This window comes from Amphiprion ocellaris, chromosome 24 (assembly GCF_022539595.1).
Source record: "Amphiprion ocellaris isolate individual 3 ecotype Okinawa chromosome 24, ASM2253959v1, whole genome shotgun sequence".
Lineage (NCBI taxonomy): Eukaryota > Metazoa > Chordata > Actinopteri > Pomacentridae > Amphiprion > Amphiprion ocellaris.
The window spans coordinates 21834075-21858761 of record NC_072789.1 but is presented as its reverse complement, the minus strand read 5'-3'; the positions used below and the strand labels follow the sequence as shown (position 1 = coordinate 21858761).

The window sequence follows — 24687 nt, the reverse complement described above, 5'->3', positions numbered from 1 at the left end:
AGAACAGGTGGGCACAAGATGTGTCTATATTTGAGGAAGTTCTGGGTCACAAACAGACACACAAAGAGGTCACGGCAAAGCAGTGTGAGCGATCTGATTCAGGCCTCTCCAGCCTCATGGGGAAAAACATGCATCAGTGCAGGATAATCAGTTGTCAGGGTGGAAAATGTTGACTTCATCTGCCAGAAGAAAGCTGGAGAACATTTGGGTGGGAGTTTGATGAGGCAGCGTAGAGTAACGCTGCTTAACCCCGGCGTTGTGATGACTGCCAGGCTGAACAGAGGGAGTCAGAGACGCTGAGAGTTCTCAAAGTGTGACTCTTTCAGACTGAATCTGCTGAACTAATGGGGGATTTCCTAGTGGCTCCAGATGTTTCTTCTCTCAGGAAGATGAGACTGCGGCTGTGTTCCCAGAGCGCTGACTCCAAGTTTCTTGTCAAAGAGTAATGGTGACCTACTTCCTTCATCCAAAATGCAAAGATTTTTATCTGTGCTCTGCTCTCTAAGGCCAGCTGAACTAAAACTACTCTCAGCTTTTGGGTAATCTCATGACAGAAAATCATATAAAGTCACAAACTTGTGTGTATTTCCAGGATCTTTTTGTCAAATAGTGTGGATTTCATTCACAGTCAAAAACTCTCTTCAGTCATCATTTTCTTCACACTTTCCCTCTCCTACCTCAGCAAAATAAAGTTGTTTCTTTGTTTTGACTCTCATCTTAGAAACAGGAGGAAATCTTTTATTAAAATATGGAAAATTATTATGCATCACAGTCTGTCAAAGACAAATAACTTACAAATGAGGACCTGTGTCAGCTCTTTGTAGGAGCAGATTTAAAGGAGCCACATGCTGCTGTGAGTAAGAAATATTCAATTACAGAAACATCTGACTCTTGTTATGGAAACACACAGAAAATATGGACTTTTATGAAAGGCAAATGATACCAACAGATCCAATTAGGAGTATAAAAAGAAGAGAAAATCATCCAAAGGAAATCTTAGCAACATTATACATACTTTCCATCAATTTTGCTATTAAGTTAAAGAACATTTCCTAGTTAGAAAATGAGAAGTTATGCAGTTTGTTTAATTGCTTGACAAAAACTGTCATCAAAGCAAAGACATGTATACAACGGAGAGGCAAAGATGCTGAGGAATATGAAAATTGTGAAATTATTAGGGTTACAGTACACAGGTGATGCACTTTAGCTGTTAGCAGGATGCTATAATAAAGCTACAGAACACCATTTAAATTTAAATTGAACTGTCATCAATTAGGAAATGTGTACTTTTTGGTATAAATAGCACCATCATGTGGCTGGTGGTTTTAATGTGGGCGCTGACCGAACAAAACATTGAATCATGCTGCCGGATGTTTATGGAAAATTCAGTTTCATTCACTCTTCTTCTGCAGCCTGGAAAAACCTGCAGAACAATTGAAAGCTTGACGCATTTTTTTTTTTTTTTGTTTTTTTTAATAAACCTCCAGCTCTCTTAAAGACTGCTTTGAAAAGTCATACCTGAATGGACACTGAGTTTAAATAAAGGCTGAATGAATGAATGAATGAATGAATTTGACATTTTTGGTCCTAATTCTCAAATTGTGAGGCATACAAGGAAACTGTTTTGGTTTATTTTTTCACTCGAGTCCTCGGCCCTACCATGTAGGCCATACCCATTTTTCCTGTACATATTTTCCAGCATTTTGTAACACCTCTAAAGCTTCCTTAGATTGCTAAATTGTTGCTAAATTACAAACTTGGATGGCTGTCTACCTCTCCACTCCATATATCCTTTGTTATATGGCATCTTGTAACTGGTTGCTAAATGGGTGTGACCTATGTGCTGAAATGTGGGGTCTGTGTGACAATCGGCGTGGTCTATGCACCATGACAAACAAAGAAATACATTCACACATGAACTCTGAATGACTGCATTTTGCTCCTGCAGCAACATATGTTTAAACAGCTGCACTCATTAGCCTGCCAAAAAATCGGAATGATTGCCCAATAGTGTAGTTTCAGCTCTGGAACCTTTAAATTTCTGAACAATATTTTTAAGCCAAAAGGTTTAAAGCATTGCACAGTTCTAAGGGAGGCCAGTACTCTCTTGATAGTTTAAGTTTCACTAAAATGAAATCAACATCATCGTTGGCTATTTTTTGTACAGAGAAGTCACAGAGTTCCATAAGGTGATGCATAGAAGCGTAACTTGATTGGTTGCAGGTATTTTTCTACAATAGCAGGAACATAGAGACACTAATTTTTTGTGTCCCACTTCCCTGAGTCACTTCAAAGATAAAGACGTTTAAAAATGTGTCCATATATATTATATAAATATGGCTTTATTATGGCATTTGGTGCAATTATTTACTAGTGCCATCACCGAGTGTGATGAGGTGCCAGAGACCTCCAGCACATGATCAGCAATTCTTTGGCAACTCTAACCAAAAAATTTAACTGCTCAAATGGCAAAATGGTTGATATTTTTGTTTAATTATATACAAATTGATAAAAAATCGTAAACCCTGCCACACGAAATATCATCAGATTGGCCTTTAAACAGCGCACTCTCAAAGCAAAACTGGAGGTTTTAATAAACTCATTATTTCACCTTTGTGACAGCAGTTTTTTACTACATTTTGAAATTAAAAACATCAGTTGCTTTTAATCAGGCAGTTGCTTGGGCATACAGTATGGCAAAGGACCATAATGAACAGTGAAATTCTTTAAAACACATTGAGAAATGTAGCTTTAGAGTCTATGCCAATGGCATTCCTGGCTGTGCATCGATAGATGCCAGCATCTTTTTGTGTCGGATTCTGGATGATGAGGGAACCTTGTGGATGGATGTATCTATTTCCAAAGAGGCGTGGCTGCCCACTAACAGCCAAGCGGGCTTTATCAGGTGTTTCCCATGCCACCTCCACTTTAGGGATCCCAGTTGCTACACAGTTTAACTGAACAGCAACGCCACGTTTAGCGTAAGTCACTGAGGGAGGACCGCTCGTAATTCGAGGTGGGTATGCAATCACAATTACCGATACAGAAAGAAGAGAGCTGCCGAACTCATTAGCAGCTCGGCAAACATAGCCCCCCCGATCATACACTGATACCTGATGGATGGCAAGGGTCCCATTGGGTAGTATTGCATATCGTCCAGCTCTCTGTGGCCTGTTGAGGACAACCCCACTGGGTAGAGTCCATGCTAGTCTAAGGGGTTCACCACTGGCTTGACAGTGAAGCAACAGCGTTTCCCCATTCATGACGCTGACAGGAGAGTTGTATATGTTGTTGATCTCTGCCTTTCTCCCTGGGGACAGTGTGATTGTACGCTCCACAAGCCCTCCAGAATTATGCCCCAGACAGCGGTACATACCAACCTCAGCAATAGAAGGGTTGCTGATGATCAAAGAGCCATCAGGACGGTGGAAAAACTTAGAGAACCGAGCACCGCTGCGTAAAGGAGTACCGCTGGGTAAGATCCAAGTGATGTGAGGTAGTGTCGAGCCCTCTAAGGAGCAATTCAAAGTCATGGCATTCCCCACAGTCAGTGACAGGCTATCTGTTTTGGAACCTCTAATTTGTGGCCTCTTGACAACCTCTTTCACATCCAAGTTAACCACCAGCCTGACTTCCCCTCCTTCATTACGAGCGATACAAGCCAGTTGCCCTGAGTCTGTCGTCTTGGGTGACCGGATTTCCAAGGTACCATTCAGATGAACTGCCATCCTGTTGCTGTAGTAAGGTGCAGGAAGGATTACATTTCCTGGAAGAACCCACATGATGCGAGGGGTGGGGGTTCCCTTTGCCATGCAGTCCACCAGCTTTAGCTGATCCTGGACTGCGGTCACCTTGATGGCATTGGTGGTTCCTCTTAAGCCATTGATCACTGGAGGTGTCACTAAGACCTCCAGCCTGGTGACTTTATGGTCTTGCCCTGCACTGTTCCTAGCCATGCAAGTGTAGTTACCTCCATCAAAACGTTGGGCCTTTTGAACAACCAGTGTCCCATCATCCAGAATCTGGTATTTGTCTAATGCAGGTGAGATCACTTTATTTGTAGGAGAAATCCATGTGATGAGAGGCAGTGGTTCGCCTTTGGTGTTACATCCGAGTGTTACTGTCTCACCATAGAAAACCCTGACGGTCCGCTGGTCTTTACCTTGGACTTGTGGTGGGTAAGTTGCAACCTTTACTTTTATTCTGACCTTCATCTCATCTTTGCCAAGTTGGTTCTCCGCGTAACAAGTGTAGTCACCTTCTTCTGGCATGCCGACATCATTGAAGTAAAGTGTTCCATTGTCAAATACCACATACCTGTATGAAATTCAAGCAGAAAATGGGATACTGATTGTTATACTTTAATGAAATAGTGTCTTCAAATGATTTAGGTAGAGAACAATAGGTTACTATGAAAAAACAGCAAAAAGTTCAAATCAAATCTGTGTTCATGCTAGTTGGACACTTCAGGGACTGACAGAAGTGATCAACTATATTCATCTCTCTTGGAGGGAGAGTTGTACTGGAGAGGACAGAGATCTAGCTAACGGTAATTATAAGTCAAGTAAGATCAGCAGATCAGACTGAATTAGTTTGTTTTAACTGCTGAAACCACAAACTGTCCCCGCTCGACCTCCAAGTGGCAGTTTACACACCAAACCAGTGTATTTTATAACCAAATGTGCAGCTCTGTGGTCATGATTGGGGCTTAGGGTGGATGGGTACAAGGAAGTTCTACTGGAAAAAGAACAAAGAGATGAATGCGAATAAATAGGATTTTAATTGTGTGACCTGAACTTTGTTCAGTGGAAATTTATGCAGCACTGGCAATTATGTGGTTTTGATTTAGACATCACAGATATGTCTCATTTCTTAAGAAAAAGAAGAAAGAAAATAAACAAAGCGATTGCAGATGAAAATAATAAAATTTAAAAGCAGGTCATGAAGTTCTGTAGGGTCTGCACAAATCTTCAAGGTCGACACATGTCAAGAAAGGTGCTGGTATTTATTTCTCTATGGACCTTTTGTTCTGTGTTCAGTCAGCAAAAATGAGTCAGAAAGAAACACGTATGGTTGCCCAACCTCATTACTCTGACAAACACTGTTTACAGCATGTTCCATGTGTTGCAGCAGTTTTTGTATTGGAACAACAAATGGCAAAATGGTTTCTTAAAGTACTTTTCAATAGAGGTGAAAAATCATTAATCTTAACATGATGTGCCGCTAAGGGAGTAGTTTCCAGTAAGTGAGGCCAGTTTTGATTTGATGAGGTAATGTCATATGAGAATTTGCAATGAATCTTTAAATGTCTTTATGAATTAATTGCAGACCTTTATTAAATAAGACAAACTAGCAAAGCTAAGGGTCTGTTTTTTTAAATTTTTTTTTTAGAAAGAACACTGGTGAAAATTAAAGAATGAGTCATTCCTTTGAATTACATTTTCAAGAGATAAGGTCATTCAGAAGAACAGGAATTAATCATCGGATCAACGTAGTTTAGTTGGACTGTACCCTGAAAAGTTGCGAATGAAGTTTCTAGCAAAGACAGTTGGAATGTTCACTCACAGCGACTTCACTGCTGGGTGGCTGCTCTTCAAAATGAATGGAACAGCCACACTGACAACAAATTCAGAAATTCCCACACACGCTTTTTATGAATTCATTGTCATGACTAACAAAAAATTTCTAAAGAAAAATTGGTACCTAGGTTGGACAAAAAAAAGGCAGCTCAAGGAGAGCTGAGTTTTGGTTATAGCCCAGTGGGTGAAGCATTTATAAGTCAATGTTGCTACTACCTCATACCTGCGACTGCGCCCCATGCTGATACCATTTCTCTGTTTGACAGGGTTGACCATGGTGCCATCTGGCAGTGCCCAGCTGATCTCGGGGTTGGGAAGCCCAGAAGCCACACAGTCCACCTTCAGGTCCCCACCGTACACCACCTCCTGCCTGGACCGCTGCTGCTTCTGTTCGATCTTGGCTGGTCTGGTCAACACATTGACACGAAGTGGAACGTAGTCGTCACCCATCTTGTTGCGTGCCACACACAGGTAGTCACCGCTATCCTTGTCGGTCACAGAATGAACGGTTATCGAGCCATTGGGGAAAACCTTGATCCTGGGGTCAAAACTAGAAAAAAAAAACATAAGACACAACAACATTCAGGGAACAGCATTAATGCTGACTGAGGACAGTTGGGATTTATACACTCATCCATCCATTAGCTATACCTCCCTTATCTTGTCTTACATTGGGTGAGAGGAAGAGTACATCCTGAATGGGTCGTAAGGTCATCATAGAGCCAACACAAACAGACAAGACAACCATGCATGCTCGCATTCACACCTACAGCCATTTTACAATTACCAAATAACCTACCATGCACATATTTGGACTGTGGGAGGAATACCCTGAGAAAATCCACCTAGGCACAGGAAGAACCCACAAACTCTACAAAACAACTGACCATCATGTTCCAACCCAGGACTTTCTTACTCTGTGGCAAAGGTGCAAACTGCTACATTTATAAAATAATAATTAGTTGATTCCATCATTTTCTCACCTGTACTGAGCATCCACCAGCTTCTTCGAGGGCGTCCTCCAAATGATTCGGGGCTCTGGCTCTCCGGTTGCCACACAGTTGAGAAGCAGCTTACTCCCATAGATCACATCTGTTCTCTGGGGAGACGAAGACGTGATACTGGCCTTGGCAGAAGACGGATTCCTCCTTATGCTTAGGATCACAGTTCTCCTACTGGATGCCACCGTGTTACTGGCTGAGCACTCATATCTCCCAGCATTTCTGGGGCCCAATCCCCGTATGTAGAGGGTCCCATTGGGAAAAACGACGAGGTTCTGTCCAGTAACTAACTGGGAAGCAGTGAGCTGTATGCCATCAGGTGTGATCCAGCGAATGACCGGCTGAGGGGCACCCGTGGCGGTACAGTGGATGTAGGCGGTGCCACCTTCTGGAAGCGAGGTATTCTCATGCAGTGTCTGCTGAATCACCGGTGGCAACGCAGAGACGTAAAGACGTACCGAGACAGTGTCAGCTCCAGCTGCACTGCTGCCGATGCACTTGTAAATTCCTCTGTCTGTATAACTGGCCTGGCCGATTCGAAGGGTTCCGTTGTTCATGACAACCACACGCTGCTGAGAGGGAAAACCAAGAGCAGCATCCATGTGGACGAGGTTAGGAAGCACCCATGTAACTCTGGGCACAGGGTGTCCTTCAACTTTGCACTCCAGATCGACTTTGCCACCAAGATGCACAGTGACATCTCGGTACCGATGCTGGAGGACCCGAGGGTGCTGAGACAGGACCACAAGGTTGACCACCATCTTGTCTATGCCGTACTGGTTCTGGACTGTGCACAGGTACTGACCCGCATCCATGAGCTGCGTGTTCCTGATGATTAGTGTACCGTTTGGGTGGACCTCAAATCTCTCGACCCTGGTGTTCTGAGCAATACTTGCCCCTGCACAAATGAAAAAGTACAGGTCAAATTTAACTGTCTTTTCTTAAACACGTTATAAAGGTAAGGTGATGACTGATAGTAGAAAAGAGTATAAATAGCATATTACAGGTGAAATGGGTGTAGTATTCATAGGTTGTACAAAAACACAACAGTGATGTGTAAATGCCACCAAAAATGTTCAAGAAGAATATTAATTCTAACTGCCAAAACACATTCCACATCCAGAATTAATACACATTCAAGAGGCTTTGCTATTTTTCATTACGTACTTGTTTATCAGGGAGTGTGCTCCCAACACAGCTTTCAACAGTGAACCTGATTCTATTTAAATGTGGACCAAAGCAATGCAAATGCAATGTTTCCATCAACCTGCTGAACTCCAGGAAGTTTCTGGGCTTTTTATTCACCATGGCCTAATTTCTCACTGCAATATAAAATCTTGTACGTTTATGGGAAGAGCGCAGCCATGGCTAGGAGTAGAGAGAACTCAAAGATGTCTCTTGTGCAGTGTAACACATTTATAATGACATGAATCATAGAAAAGGAAAAAATTCTTTTTTATTATTTACCAGGCAGTACTTATTTATTTATTTATTTTTTACATTACACTCCACATTAAGTGTAGAAAGATATTTCCTCGTGTTGAATGTATCAACCAACAACTTGCTCCTCTGTATGCTCTTTTTGATCGGTGCTACATTTACTTTATTAATCAAATATAGTTTAATATCTCACTAGTCTCTCTTCTCACTTCCTCTCTGAAGTTTTGTCACATCATAGCTGGTTGCATCAGACTGAGTCATGGCTTCTCTGACTTCTTGTTTTTTTACAGGACCTGTTATCACACAAACAGTTTATTTTTAAATGCCAAATATAGAATAAAGTAATTTCAATGAAATATCATGATTTTAACCTTGGATTTGGTTCATTTTCTTAACAGCATGGCACATTCCAGATGAGTAGTTCAAGGACCGGCAGATGGTTAAAACAGTTTCTGGCTCAGAGGCTTAAATATGAAAATTGCTCTGCTGGTATTTTCAATTTAAACCATTTTACAGGTCACTATTTACATCCAGTGCCTTTACAGAAAGCAGTGTGCCAAAATGAATGCTCTGTGACACACCTTCAATTTGTGATAATTTTAAAAAACTATTAACAATCAGATTTTCATGCCTTTAATTGTGTGTGTCTTTAACCGTAGTTCAATTGGCACAATTGTGATTTTCCCCTGCCCCAACTTTAGTTTCCACTTACAGTAGAAAATGTCCAAAAATGTTGCCATTTATTATAATAATGAGTTTTGGGAAATAATTTGATTTTAAACTTCAGTCTGGCAGAAGGATTCTGATTGCTGCCAAGTTTTAAAGTTTATTATCTACTCCTACTTGTACAGCGATGACAAATACTAAAGTGCTTGATGTAGATTATCCCCTTTGTACCATACAATAATATATTATCTGCAATTTCTTATTGTTCTTCTCACTGACTGTGGATTTTTATTTAAGCTGCATAAGCTATACACTAGAACTGAATGCAGCCACACTTTAAGTCATTTCTTCAATTAATACTAAATTAGGCTGAAAAACAAATGAAAAGTTGTTCTCATCTTCACTGATCTTGAAGATTACTTGTGCACGTATGTTGCACATTTGGCAGACAATCCACTTTTTGATATATTCTATGTATGACTGTTTCCATCCCAACATCTGTTTAAGTTGTACTGATCTGATGTTAGGTATTTATACTGTATGCTACTGTTGAAAAGTTTGGGATCAGCCAGACAATTTCATGTTTTCCATGAAGACTCACACTTTTACTCATGTGCCAACATAATTGCATAATGGTTTTCTAATCATCAGTTAGTCTTTCAACACCATTAACTAACACAATGTAGCATTAGAACACAGGAGTGATGGTTGCTGGAAATGTTCCTCTGTACCTCTATGTAGATATTCCATTAAAAATCAGCTGTTTCCAGCTAGAATAGTCATTTACCACATTAACAACATCTAGACTGTATTTCTGATTAATTTAATGTTTTTTTTCATTGAAAAAAACTGCTTCTCTTTCAAAAATAAGGACATTTCTCAGTGACCCCAAACTTGTGAACAGTAGTGTATATGCTCCGACAAAACAGATGTGGAAGCCTGCAGGTGTCTCAGCTGTATGCTGTTTTGAATCTGATGTCAAAAATATTTCAGGGTTCTCAAACACTAATAAATATTTCTATTCTGAATGCAATTCTTTGTCCCTGACTTTCTATATGTACCTAAAGCTGAGTTATGAGGTTGAGTCATACATACCACTAGCGACGTTAGTCCATGAGAGGAAGGGCATTGGCTCGCCTTGTGCCTCACAGGGAAGCTGAGCATCTGTTTCAGCTTTCACAGTGAAAGTCTGGAAATTGTTCTTAGTTATCCTTGGCTTCCCTCTTGGGATAGATTCTCGTCCAGGTAGCTGGTGCTCCCTGGATGCATCCCGAGTGCTTGTTAGCAGTCTGTCTCTGGATGGATTAGACGTAGAGACTGTTGGGGCAGAGGTGGGTGTCTGCTCGACTAAATACCTGCTTTGCAGTTCTGTAGCTGGGAAAGTTAGATTTTGGCTGGTTAGTTTGTGGTCAGGTGACTGGATTGCAGGACGGAGGTCGGCTGTTCTCCTGGGCTCTGATGTGATGGCGGTGAGCTTTACTTGGTCTTGACTGTGGGTGACTATAATCCCGGGAGCCTCCTGGGTGGTGGCTCTTAGTGACGGGTTCGTTTTGGGTTGTGTAGAAGACGTTCCAAGTCGTGTGAAATGTGGCAAGACTCTAGATGGCATTAAAACATCTGGACTTGATGACATAGCAGAGGGAGGTGTTGTTTTTGTGGCATCTGTGGCAAGAGCATCAACATCAACCTCTACCTCATAGTCACCGCTTGTGGTTTCATTGTGACTGGAGTCATGATACAATTTTTCAGGTATTGTAGGTGGTTTTGTTGTAATCTTTTCCATCTCAGAATAATCCAGCATGCTTGGAATCAGAATTAATCCACTAGTAGTGTATCCAGAAGTTGTCGTGATTGTGTTCTCAGGGAAAGAAGCAGCTGATATGGATGGCAGTGGTGAGAAATCTATCCCAGACTCGTTCAAAGGCATCTTTCCATCTTTTTTAGTAGGTGTGTATTGATGGCCTGATTGATGCTCCTCAACATCTGTTTGCACTTGCGTTACAATGTGTAAACCACCAAAAGCATTGTCAGATTGTGATCCAAAATGCGTCTCTTCTGAAGGTTTGACAGGTGGAAGACCTCCAAACCTCTGCTGCATGGTGGATGTGAGCATGACAAAGCGCTCTGGAGGAGATGCACTTTCTGAAAGGGCTGTTTGAGAACTCGTCTTTCCATGACCCACTCCTGGAGAGGCTGCTGGAAATGATGGTGCCGCTGATGTGCTCTCGAGTTGTGGTTTGGCAGGGGGTAGACGGCTGTCCTTTGTTTCGGATGGAGAAGCTGGTAGTGAGTTGGGTTTGGTGGCTGCCTCATGGTCATGCCTGGAGACTGTGCTGTCTTTAGGACTCAGACTGCCTGACGACGCTGCTTGGCTGCCAAGGAACGGAACAGTGGTGCTGAAATCGACTCTTGTAACTTCTGATGGTCTTATTTTTTGCTCTGTGGAGGCGGTAGGCTTTACTGTTGCTAGGGGAGCATTTGAAGGTGTGGTGGCAGTAAACTGGTTAAGTTGATTCAGCTTTTGTTTCCTTCTGTTTGGTCTTCTCCTCCGACCACCATTCCTTCTCCTGGAGTTAGGTTGTCGGAGGCGGGATTCCCTGTCAGACCCTCCCACAGTACTGGGAACAAGTGTAGTTGTGGGAGATGCTGTCGTGAGCATTGCTTCAGACTGCAATTCATTAAGTGTTGTTTCCTTCGACTGAGTGTTCAACTGTGAAGCTGTTGTAGTCTCACTAAGATATTTTCCATTTTCTTCTTGGCTTGTGACAGATTCATTTGGGCTGACTGAAGATATAATTTGACTTCCCCTCATAAAGGTTTCCCTCTCATTATTTGAGCTGGCAGCGCTGTTCGGTCTATCTGCATTCTCACTCCTCTCCAATGCCTTGGACCAATCAGCTGTTTTGTCTCCGTCAACATCTGTCTTTGTGCTATGGTTCTCTTGTAGAGAAAATGTGCCGCCGCTGCCTGCAATGTTTGGACTCGCCTGCCAGAAAGTGACAGCGTGTAGGGGAACAGATGTGGTCTGTGGGAGGAAAAACACACTGTTTGAACTTGTGTGCAAGTCCAAGTTTGTATTATGGGTTGTGTGCTGTACACTGTATGTGTTCTGTGTTGTGTAGGGCTCTGTTGTGGCATGTATGCTGTGTGTGTGCTGACTGATTGAAGTCATAGGCGTCACATGTGTGTCTTTCCCTTGTGTAGTGTGTTTAATAGCTTGGATTTGTGTATGCTGTACAGGAGTACGTGCTGTTGTATAGTAATCTCGGCCTCCTTTTTCCTGCACAGTCATACCATCTGATGACCCTTCAATAGTTTCTTGTGACAGAGTTGTCTGCTGTGTCGCTTTAGTCTCTGTTGTGTGCTGAACTGGGAGTGGTGTCACAGTATTCTGAGTATTTCTGTCTCTAATCTTAGCCAAAATATCGGCCCACTTCTCTGGGTCTATTTTGCTTTTTGACATATTAATCCTCCTTCTGTTGTCAACTGTAACCTTCCTGTCTTCAACACGTGATCCTGTAGGTTTCCGAAGCACCAGCGGCCTTCGCCACATGTTCCTGGATGGATGCATGCCCCTCCTGCCAGGGGCCACACCTATCGGGATTCTCCTTCTCAAAGGATCCAGGCGACTCAGTGGAGGAACTTCCTGAGTCATCTCTATGTCCCCTGATGCCTCCTCTGTATCCTCTGTGGGAACTTTAATCTGTGTGTTGACCCCTGAGGCTGACTGAGGTCTTGCTGGAAACCTCCTCAATGGCCTTATGAGCCCTGTCCGCCTGACAACAGTGATTTTAGTAGCCAGTGTATCCACACCATGCTGATTAATAGCAATGCATTTATAATAGCCACTATCTAATAACTGAGTCTGTGGGATATGTAGCGTGCCATTTGAATAGACCAAAGCTCTGGAAGAGTTGGCTTGAAAACTAACTGTGTTACTGCTGGGTAGGATCCAGATAATTTCAGCATCAGGGGAGCCAGATGCCACACAAGGCAGGGAAACAGAGTTGCCAGCAAATCCCTCAATAGGTGCAATTGATGTGTCCTCTCCCGGGGGAGGACTGGAGGATTCCTGCACCGTCAGATGGAAGGGCAAGACAGCAAAGTCTCCGTGAACCCTTGCGATACAGTAGTAAATTCCTGCATCTGTGTGGCTGACAGCTTTAATAACCAGCCTTCCATCACTGGACACAGACATGCTGTTGTCTGGACGGCTGTACGGTACAGTCACTTTGGAGCCGTCTGGCAGCATCCACTGTATAACCGGTTGGCCAGAACTGTGCACGTTACAGTACATTTGGCTTGGTTTCCCCAGGATAGCACTCAACGCTTTACGAGTCGTGTTTGTTGACTCGATCATGACCCATGTCCTCCTCTGCCTCTGCACCAGCTCTGCCTCCACTGTCTCTGAGAAGTCTGTGCTCAGAATCAATTTTACCATCTTGGCTGACGACTGAAGTCTGTTCAGCTGAATGTCTACAGATGTCCGCATCAGCCACGCTGGTTGGGCCATCATGTTCACTTTTACACCGGTGTAGTAGAGAGCGTCCCTCTCAGAGTCCTGTCTGTACACATAGGTCAGGTGAGGATCTTTGCTAAGCATAATTCCTCTTTGTAAGTGGGCTGGGACGCTGCTGTAGTATGCGATTAGCCTCCATAGTTGCTCATATTTTTCCCTATCAACAGCACATTCAAGATCCACTGACAATGTGATGTTGGAGGCCAAATGGAGTTGGCTGACCTGCTCCCAGGTGATCTTGCTAAGCTCTCTTGGCTCACCGATACTGCACTCCAGATCCACCTGGTTTCCATGTTCATCAGATAAGGCCAAGGAGACGTTGCCAAAAGGTTCCTTGAAGTCCTCTCTGGGCAAAACCTCACTCTCAACACTCTCAGGTGGTGCTGTTCTGTGAGGAGAGCTGATGATGGGGCCGTTGCACACCAGGTTCTCCAAAACGTGGACTTCTTTTTGCTGGAGATGTCTGGGAGAAGAGCACATAGGACACAGCTGGCCACCAGGAAGGGCTCGATCCTTTTTACATTTCAAGACACCTAGGGCAAAAGAAAGAAGAAACTGTTGTCAAACAAAACCCAAAGCTTCTTGAATTCTTTGCTTTGAATGTTCCAGTGTATGAAGTCTGTTCATGAAATTAAAAATCTAACCTGGAGATGTTTTGTCCCAGTCATGGAACCACCTCATGTTGCAGTCACAGGTCCACGGGTTCCCATGGAGGTACAGGTTCTCCAGCTGAGGCATGGTGGCCACCAGCCTGGAGGGCAGAGACGTCAGTCCGTTGTCTGACAGGTAGAGGTGCTTCAGCGTGGAGACGTGGAAGTGGCCCATGAGCGTGAAGGTGGTGAAGGTGGCCGGGTGCAGCTGCTGAAGCTGGTTGCCCTCGAGCTGCAGCAGCCGCAGGGAGGTGAGGCCCTGGAAGGAGTCCGGGTGGATGAACTCCAGTCGGTTGTGATCCAGATGTAACCTGGCCAAAGACCATAGACCCTGGAGGGTGTGTCTGTTGATCTCCTTCAGCTTGTTGTAGCTCAGCTTCAACATCTAAACCAATTACAAACAAGAAGAAATCACAACATTATAAACCTTGACACACCCAATCACAGTCTATAAAGTAATTTAAGACGCATGCATAGCTGAAAGACAAATATTTTAATTTACTAAAATTTATGCATTAATCACTTTGAAACTGAATTCAGTTTGAGGTAACAATGAAATTGGGTTGGAAACTTCATTTTTCTTCACCATGAATCTTGCGTTTATGCTACCAATAAATAAATAACTTTCAGTTAATACCTTTGATTGTAGCAGTAAATTTTAATTCCCTTAACTCAGTTTACTTTGTTGGTTCAACATAATTTCAGAAGAAGTTCTCAAAACTAAAAGAAATCTATTTAATTTGTTGCATTAGTTTGTTTGTTTAGCCTAAACATTATTTTTTCATGGTGCACAGATGTTCATCTTAAATATAACACCTTAAATTTCCCTGAGACACAAAAAAGTATTCAATGACAGGAAATTGTTGTCTAATGTAATGATGCAGCCATATGTTATTCACATCAAATTTAGTATGAAGGAACGGTGAAGGGAAAATTCATGTATTGGACATAAAAAACAAACGTTTCAAGCAAAAACCTGTGTTTAAATGGACAATATCATGTCAAGTCATGTGTTGTACTATTTATCTTTTACATTCACTTTGCCAGTACAGTGGTAAACTTGTTATTAAAGTTATTAAAGTTGTGTCAAGGCCAAAGATCTTTTTAAATGTTCCTTTTGAGTCCCATTTTCATTCACATTATAATTGAAGAATATTTTGGCCCTTTTAGAATTGAGTTCAGGGTTTCAGGTTTATTTTCAGCTTTTTAACAATAAAAATGAAAAAAAGTAATGAAAAAGAATGCATGAGAGAAAACATGAAAGGAACAAAACAAAAACCGGGCTAGTTATGAACTTCTTCTTAGAAACTGTGAAGTTGAGGGACACAGAAATAAATCTGTGTGAGGATAAAGGTCTCGAACATGTTTTTGGAATGCATACCATAGCTGTATGTAGACACTGGAGATGCCAAAGGGACGTTTTATGTAATGTAATGCAAATGTACACTACCGTTCAAAAGTTTGGTGTTACTCAGAAATGTCCTTATTTTTGACAGAAAAGCATTTTTTTTCAATGAAGATAACCGTTTCCAGCAACCATCACTCCTGTGTTCTAATGCTACATTGTGTTAGCTAATGGTGTTGAAAGGCTCATTGATGATTAGAAAACCCTTGTGCAGTTATGTTAGCACATGAATAAAAATGTGAGTTTTCATCGGAAACATGAAATTGTCTGGGTGACCTCAAAGTTTTGAATGGTAGTGTATGTCTGCAAAACCTAAGAATGGAACCTTATAGAAGGCTCGTACGAAGAAATTATCTTTGCAAATCATTGTCACACTCAGATCTGAGTTACCTTCACCAGTGTTTCAATATTTTCATTCATGCATCCAGTCAGTGTGTACCTGAAGTGAAGTGAGGTCCCTGAATGCTCCATCAGGCAGGTCGTGGATGTCATTTCCGTGCACCATCAGCAGCTCCAGCTTCCTCAGACCAGCCAGTGATTTGTCTGTGATCTTATTAATGCTGTTGAACCTGAAACAGCAAAACCAGAGTGGTAATAAACATTAAACCCAAAAAATGAAAGCGCTTCAGCTGCATTAAGTCAATGGTGAGGATCCCAAAAAGGACTGACCCCAGGTTCATGCGCTCCACATGTCTGGGTACAGCAGCAGGGATGGTGGGGAGGGAGCGGAAGGTGCAGTGGAGCTCGGTGGGCTGAGGGCAGGAGCAGGGACGGGGGCAGGGGGCCGGAGCGACGGGGGGCAACAGCGTTAGCACCAGCAGGGTCTGGAGGACGCACAGGGCCGGAGGGTCCATCTTCATCTGCAGTCACGGCAGCTGCTTGTGTCGCAGCTACAATCACAGCATGTTACCAACACTGATACTGTTCTTCTCCCTCTTACTTATTTAATAGATTCCAAGTTTTACGCATCAAAATGCACTTCTGCAAAGAAAAAAGAGGAAGGAGGAATAAATCGATTTAAGATGTCAGTTGTAATTGGTCAGAGGTAAATTTCATTTACTGTAAAAGCTGACCCGACTTTGGCTCAAGATTCCTGAGTGACTCTGCCTCCATCACCGCTTGAATGGATGAGCTCCGGTAAATTACGCACGTTGCGCTCAAACTGGGGGTTTCAGCCAAAGTGCTTTCTAAATATTTTATAAACTTTAGCTCAAGTTATTGTTATAAAAAATGCAGACTCTTACCTCAAATCCTTGATAGCCTCTCTCTGGGGAGCTCCTCATATTCCATTTTAACATGGGAAAAAGGCAAGAAACCGCAAAGTTGATGTACAAACAGAACAAAAAGTGACGATGAGAGCTAAATTTGCTGTTACAAAATGTGAAAAAGCGCAGAAAGCAGATCAGAAACACAGACTGAAATGCAAAATCCTGAGGAGAAAAGAAAAAAGTTTGGGTCTAACCCTTAAGTGCCAGTGTGCGCTGTGGAGCTCCAGAAAGGAATGAAGAAGTGAAGGAGACGCTGCAGCGCAACGCGGAGACTCAACAGGAGGAGCCTTCTGGAGAAGACAGAGGAGGATGAAGGAGGCTTCAGTAGAGGGTCCTGACTAACAATATGATACTCTAGTGCAGCCAAACACATTCTTATGCTCATGAGTGTAAGAGTATTCGGTTAATGTTGCTGGGATATACTTGGTGACACATATTGAAGCTGAAAAATACAGTATAGAGTAACACAAACTGAGAGGGAGAAGCAGGAGGAAATGTGACGAACTGAAGTGTTTAAGGCCTGAGCTGAGTGTTGATCTGTTTCTGTCCTTATTATGGCCTGCACAGGCTGTACACATATTACACTGTAAAATCTGTAATTTACCCACTTTTCCTTCATAATTTCCTCTGTATTTTTTGAAATACACGAAATATTAATAAAATAACAAAAGAGGCTGTAAATTTACCTGTTTTGTAACTATAAATAACCATACATTTATATTTTTCTACAAAAAAGATTTTTTGACATAAAAAACTTTGCATAAATACATTTGCATTTCCTTTAAACTTGTGTCAAATTCAAGTTTAAAATTGTAAATAAATTTCTAAAACTGGAAATAATTAGCGACAATTAACAGCAAAAAGGATTGGTTCTGCAATTTTATTTACATTTTTTGTTAAATAAATTACATGGATATAATTATAGAGGTTTTCACAACAAAGATGTTGAATGAATGTGTATTCGTCAATAATTTAAGCACCGATACTCTGTGAAAATACAGTTTTTATCATTAAATCCTCTGCTGTCATAAGTATATAATTTATGATCATTATAGGTTAGGTCATTTCATTGTTTGTGCAAATGTAAATATCTTTTATTACACATTAAAAAGCCAAAATAATGGATGTATTTGTATTTTTCTCCTATTAATGTACTGAAGGTGTTAAATGCCAAAACTGATTTCACCATTTCCTGCCAAAGTGTCACACTTGACTCTGATTCCTGAAATGGAGTTCAACATAACACAGACCTGGGTCCCTCATTTAGTTATTCAGAAAGTATTTATTGGCTAACTGGGAGATGTGAGGTTCCTAAAAGTTGCTGCTGTCTCTGGGAAATACTGCTCTTACCCCACAATGCCAAATGCAGCATTTGGTCAAAATCATGTTTCTGTTTATATCAGACTTTTTAAATTAGTACTAAGTATAATCCAGAGCTTTAAAGGCAAGTGCAGCATGTATGAATTCTGGTGTTATCAGTGAATTCAGGTTGAGGTTGCGTGAAGCAGCCGGGACATTGTTCTCTCCTGGGAACCAGTGGATTGCTTCCCTGGGATGGAGGTGAGTTGCTGCCCAAGACAAAGGAGTTTAAGTATCTTAGCATCTTGTTCACAAATGACAGGAAAATAGTGTGCGAGATGAACCTTCATGGCAAAGAAGATCTACATTCCAACCCTCACCTACGGTTACAAGCTCTTGACAGCGACCAAAAGAATGCTTTCAGAATCCGGTGAAAAAAGTTCCCTTAGTAGGGTGGCTGGGCTCAGCTGGGATGTCCAGAAGGAGTTTAGAGAAAGGTCAGCGCTACTTTACGTTAAAAGGAGCCAGCTGAGGTGGTTCGGGCATCTGATTACAGTGCCTCCTGGGCACCTTTCTTTGGAAGTTTTTGGGCACACCCAACTCTTAACAGACCCTGGGGGAGTCCAGAACTCACTGAAGGGATTACACATGTCCTGGCCTTGGAACGCCTTTAGATCGCCCAGGAGGTGTTAGAAAATGTTGCTGGGGAAAGAGACGTCTGGAATGCCTGTTGCAACCACGACCCCTCCCTGGATAAATGGAAGATAAACAGCAGCAGCTAAGTACTTTCAGGATGGAGAGGAAAAAAGCTACCCAAGTCTAAGTTAAACTCATGCTAGAGATTGCTCACTTAGCAGATCTTAGTTGCATTTTACAACCTAAACGTCATTCGATATATGTGTAAACTCATGTGCACCTACTATTGTCATTTGCACATTTGCACATTTCTGTACTACTCTAGTATGTTCTGTTGATTTTTTCTATATCCCCTATAAATTTTATCTTATTTTATTTTACCTCCACTTTACACCCGAATATCCTGTGTTGTCTTATTGTTTACCCCTTTATTTACTGTTCATGCTGCTGTAACAACTGAATTTCCCTCCAAGGATTAATAAAGTCAGTCTAAATCTAGCTGTCCTCTCATTTTCTGATTCCATCAGGTCTTGTTAGATTCATCACAGATTATTTGGATGTATTAAAAAGTAAATCGATTCAACATGCAGTCAAGAACAAAAGTTTACAATACATTTGTAAAGGCCACTGGCAGCAAAACAGCCCCAGAGCATGATACTGCCACCACCATACTTGATGGTAGGTTTGGTGTTCTTTGGGATAAAGTCCTCTGCTTCTCTTTTCCAAACAGTTTTGTTGCTCATCATGGCCAAGACCCATGTGATATAGTTTAGATTATCCAAAGGCAGAGCGCACCTTGTGAGGCTGGCAGTATTGTTGTGATAAACTAATCAGTCATGAATTCTGCTTTACAGTTTGCTGTCTCTGCAGGGGCTGCAGTCTGTCTTTGTAGGACAGAGTTAGCTGTTAAACCCTTTGTCACATCCGTTGATTATGCATTCACGACATTGATTCCCGATCAAATTGCAAATTGAATTAAATTAAACAAACCTGTTGGCACACAGTAAGCCAGCAGCCTTCAGGGCCTCTGGAGTTCAGGTTCTTTGCGGCAGTTTGCAACCCAGTCCTGTTTACAAGGCCGTGGTTACAAAGACAAAAGAGCAAAACACAGACTACATCGATGTGTTGATTAGACTTTGATGTTTGACAGATGTTTTAGGGAGATTTAACCTGAAGAAGATGATTAAACAGACAGCAGAATATAAATGCATTTAGTTATGACGTACACTGAATTTATCCACAAACTGTTCTGTCAGTGTAAAAGGTGTTGAACTGCTGCGTCTACCACATCTTCACTGCAAGAGTGTTAAAAAGTCAGCTGAGTGCTAAAGTAAACTTGAAAACCCTCTCATTACTGCTGACTCACACATGCAGTGAACACCTACTGGAAAAAAAACATGCACAGACACATATACAGACTCAAAGGAAAGGTATAAGACATAAAAAACAGAAGTTGATAGGAGGAACGCCTGAGGGATAGTTTAAAAAAATCTTCCATCTGCGTCATTCTGTGCAACTGGATGCTGAATATCTTTCTGATATCAACTCCAAAGCTGATTTATGTCCTCGCATAATATCATGTGCTGGAAATTTGGGCTCATTTATATTGACATTGAATTTCTCCTCTGCACAGCTCTTGAAACGCTACCTTTGCTATTAGCTTTGGCCGCTGAGCTTCCCTCCCCATCTCTGGAAGTCTCCGTCACCTACGTGCTGCAGTTTCAAGCCTGGCGGCTGCTGAGTCCGGGCTTTGTGACGGTGTTTAAGTTGGAGGAAAACGGTGGTGGAGGTCAGAAGTGGCAGAGGGACGGTTAGCAGAGGGCTTCTTGCTCCCGCTGCTGGACCGAGAGTCTCCATCCATCATGGTGTCACTGTGACTCTATAGCACACCTGCACCAAAAGCACATGGGAGTAAGGCCAGTGACCGGAGGAGAGCCTCTATTATTCATCAGAGCAGCATGGATCATTTTAGCTGAAATATTTCATAGAGATCTGGAAGCTGAATGCTAAACTTCCATTTAATTCAAAATACAGGTGAATCCAAGGAGTGTATCAAATGGGCCCTATTTAAATTGGCTCAGAGGAGTCACCAGCTGTAGTCAATCATAATCACGAGAAGTATAAGGTCATGCCATGAAGAAAATTTGATAAGCTTTCTACTTCACCAAAACTGATAATTCAAGCTGTTGTATGTATATCTTTGATCCAGTAGATTTTGCCATATACACAGAAGACCTGTGATAAAACTATGAAAGAAACCAGAATGCATTTTTTTTGTTACAAAGACGCTTGTGTTTCGACGATTCCGTCAAAGAGTCATAGGGATCATTGGAAACTCATGGCCTTTACAAGTATATGCAAACTTTTGTTTATGACTGTAAATACTGTATTAATAGTTCTCAGATATACAGAACTCTTTATTCCTATAAGCTACATGACAAAAGAGAGTTTTAAGAGAACACACTTTATTGGTAGATACTGAGAATTTCCAAAGACAGAGCAGCATGGATCATTTTGTCAGAAATATTTCATAGAAATTCAGAAACTAAATGCTAAACTTCCATTTTATCTAAATGCAGGTGAGTCCAATGAGTGTATCAAATGGGTCCTATTTAAACTGACTCAGAGGAGTCACCAGCTGTAGTCAATCATAGTCATGGGAAGTTAAAAGGTCATGCCACAAAGAAAATTTGACTAGCTTTCTACATCACCAAAACTGATAATTCAATTTGCTGTATGTATATCTTTGATCCAGCAGATATTGTCATATATACAGAAGACCTATAATAAATCTATGAAAAAACCATAATGCATGATTTTTTTGGTTTGTTACAAAGACGCATGTGTTTCAGTGATTTCATCTTAGAAAGTTAACAGTTATAGGTATCATTGGAAACTCATGGTCTTTTCAAGTTTATGTAAACTTTTGTTTATGATTGTAAATATTTATAGTACTCAGACAGACAGAAACTATTTCTTCCTATAAGCTACATGATATAAGTGAGCTATAAGAGAACACACTTTATTGGTAGATACTGAGAAAAATTTCCAAAGGCAAAGGCATGGATGATTTTATCAGAAATATTTTACAGAGATCTGGAAACTAAATACTAAACTTCCATTTTATTCTAAATGCACATGAGCTTCTTTTCTATTTCATGGGATCCTCAGCTGAGCCACTGAAGGACAGAGACTGAGGTAGCTCCAAGAAGGTGGAATTATGAGACCTTTCCTTCAAAGCTGCATTAATGAATATATTTATACGACCAATAAATCAAATGTCTGTGTGTAATTTGAAAATGGTGACTATTAGTGACAGAGCCCAAGGAATTATCACCAACTCAACTCTACAGAGATTTTTAGCCTCTTTGAGCTGTTTTGATTTTATGGCCCAAAGATTTAGTGTTTTGGTTCTCGTCTCTCATCAACCACATTTCCAGCAGCAGCAGCTGTTTTCAGTGAAAAAGTAATGAAAAAAACACCTACCTGCCGAGCAGACAGTCCAGTATGGTGAAGCATTTAGCAGCTTAAGAGCCCAATATTTTTCTAACGGAGGTGGTGGGGATCAAAAACAGAGTTAAAAAGAAGGTGAAAACAAAATGATTATGAAACAAAAGTCCTTCTACAACAGTGTGAGTGACTGCAAAGCAGTTAAGTTGTTAATTTTCCTAATTTAAAAAAAGTAATGAGCAAGACTTGAAAAAATAACACATTAAAACGGAGTTTTTCAGCATTCAATCATTCACTCTCCCCTGCTCAAACTCATCTCGACACCCCATCTGTTCAAGCCTGTGATAAATATTTATCTTTTATCTCATCCCAGTCTCCTTGTATCTCTGTCTAGCCGGCCTATTAACTCTAGCTAGTTGTAGCTCATGATTAGGTAGCATGCCTCTTAAAAGACGGCTAAACAATACATTGAAAGGGTGAAAGCCACCAGAAATGAGCAGCTAATGGCAACTAATCCTACATCCAGTGAGTCAGACTGTAAAACAGCGAACAGGTTGAAAGTACTTCATCTGGACATAAAAAGGGAAAGTGAGCTTAATGAGGTCTATCCATCCATTTTTTCCCCTGGGGTTGGGTCATGGTGCCAGCTAGGCTAAGTAGGGTTTTCCATTTCCCAATTCCTCCTGTGGGATTTAAAAAGGTTCCCAGGCCAGATAAGATATGTTCAATGTCTATCCCAAAGTCTCCTCTCAGTTGGATGTACCCGGAAAACCTCCAAAAGAAGACGCCCAGGAGGCAACATCATCAGATGACCAAACCACCTCAGCTTCATCTTTTGATGGAAAGTAGCAGTGATTTCACTCCGAGCTCTGAGTTAATCACCCTATCTCTAATGCTGAACCCATTCACCCTATGGATGAAACCTATTTCAGCTACTTGTATCCACACTATCAAGTATCACTAATAATCCTTCACTGCACAGGAAAAGTATTTTTGGTTTTAAATTTGTTGGAGTTTTGTCCGATTGTGCCAATTTTTATTGAGGTCATTGTGTTCTTAGATCTCCATTACTACTTTTTGGAGTGTTCTATTATCATAAGTGATAGAACTAATAGCCAGAGCTGCACAAATAAAACCCACACTAATTCGATTAAGTGAAAGTTGTTACATCAGCTTGCTGAAAAGCTGCCTCAGTCCATTTCGAGCCCCCTGAAGCAGATCATGAGAGTAAATTGACTGGCAGACTGAGTCCACTTCGACCTGTTAGAGTCGAGAATCAGCGGATCAATCCTCATCACCTGCTAAGTGGTGAGGAAGAGACCAAATAGGTGTGGAAACACTCCGCAGAAGGTGTGACATCCCTCAGCGATTCTGGATACAACAACACCATTCAAGGTAAAACTGGACAATTTCCAAATGAGCAGTCGATAAACCAAAAGTGAAACAGTTTATGTCCATCAGTTCCAATACAAACAATGTTATTCCATTTTCCAAGTGCTGTTCTTGGAACTCCTCCTCGCTCCCTTGAGTTATTGCCCAAAAAGAAGAAAGAGGCTGAGGATAACCAAGCAGCTTGATGGATTAGTCTCAGGATTGATGAGGCTGTCTGTTTCCACTATATTTGATTGACTTTCAATAGAGCTTCCAATGAGCGGTGGAAGGTAATGTGACATTAAAAGCAGTTAGGGGCCCTCAGCGTGTCTCATCCCTGCCAGATATCAGCAGTGATGGACTGATATCATATATTTAATGGTTTCTGTAGCCGTGTTACTGTGGTATTTACTGTAAATCACTCAGATAGTTCGTTGATGAGGGCTGGGTTTTTGTAAATCATGATTTTTATACTCTCCAGTCTGTTGGCCTTTTTTTCCAGTTATTTTTTAACAAAGTGGAAACTTGGAAATACATCACTGACTTCCATAGAGGCTTTTGTACAAATCTAATTGCTTCTATTTATTATTATATTTAGACATTTTCCAGCTGCAAACTAAATTTTTCTACTTTTTTTGAAGTCGTGCATTTATAAGAAATCTAAAGGAAACATCCTACAAAAAGTTATCGCCCTGATGAAAACACATTCATTCAACATTTTTTTGCAGTGAAAACTTCTGTAATTATACAAGGTATTTTGCATTTAACAAATATATGCAAAATTATAGAACTGATAAGTCTTTCTCTGTTAATCATCATTAATTGTGACTGATTTTAGAAAAAGATTAAATATCGAACATTCTGTTGAACAACTTTCATATTTTTATTGATGAAGTGTGTATTGTTGGTACATTTTGCTATTGTTTTCTCACCAGTGTTTAATAAATAAATACGAATTGCTCACAAATATACACTATATAAAAGTATATTTGGAGGAGAGAAGAAGAGGACTTTATCCCCAAGAACACCAAACCTACCATCAAGCATGGCGGTGGCAGTATTATGTTCTGGGGCTGTTTTGCTGCTAGTAATCTTCACAGAAATGCATGTAAACTTTTGTTCTTGACTGTACACTACCGTCAAAAGTTTGGGGTCACCCAGACAATTTCATGTTTTCCATGAAAACTCACACTTTTATCCATGTGCTAACATAACTGCACAAGGGTTTTCTAATCATCAATGAGCATTTCAACACCATTAGCTAACACAATGTAGCATTAGAACACAGGAGTGATGGTTGCTGGAAATGTTCCTCTGTACCTCTATGGAGATATTCAATTAAAAATCAGCCGTTTCCAGCTAGAATATTCATTTACCACATTAACAATATCGAGGCTGTTTTT

General features: G+C 41.2%; 1 protein-coding gene across 3 annotated transcripts; it reads right to left on the bottom strand.

Annotated features, from left to right (window-relative positions):
* Nucleotides 1-717: 717 nt before the first annotated feature.
* Nucleotides 718-16769, bottom strand: mxra5a (matrix-remodelling associated 5a). 3 transcript variants are annotated; one of them, XM_035948181.2, is made up of 8 exons: nt 16505-16769; nt 15930-16241; nt 15700-15829; nt 13850-14240; nt 9782-13738; nt 6563-7478; nt 5803-6129; nt 718-4317 (listed from the first exon to the last, which is right to left on the bottom strand). In XM_035948181.2, the coding sequence occupies exons 2-8, from the start codon at nt 16118-16120 to the stop codon at nt 2727-2729; spliced, it is 7503 nt and encodes a 2500-aa protein (XP_035804074.2). In that variant the 5' UTR covers nt 16121-16241; nt 16505-16769; the 3' UTR covers nt 718-2726. The 3 variants fall into 3 exon arrangements, with proteins under 3 accessions (XP_035804074.2, XP_035804075.2, XP_054864488.1); XM_035948182.2 differs by having other exon boundaries at nt 15930-16150; XM_055008513.1 differs by lacking the exon at nt 16505-16769 and adding an exon at nt 16339-16357.
* Nucleotides 16770-24687: the final 7918 nt, after the last annotated feature.

What these genes read in the sequence shown, in the direction of transcription:
- mxra5a (XM_035948181.2), bottom strand. Translation starts at nt 16,120, where the DNA reads ATGAAGATGGACCCTCCGGCCCTGTGCGTCCTCCAGACCCTGCTGGTG. An exon ending in GTGGAGCGCATGAACCTGGG is followed by an intron (nt 15,830 to 15,929) that starts GTCAGTCCTTTT and finishes TTGCTGTTTCAG; the next exon opens with GTTCAACAGCATTAATAAGA. An exon ending in CTGGTGGATGCTCAGTACAG is followed by an intron (nt 6,130 to 6,562) that starts GTGAGAAAATGA and finishes TTTTTTTTCTAG; the next exon opens with TTTTGACCCCAGGATCAAGG.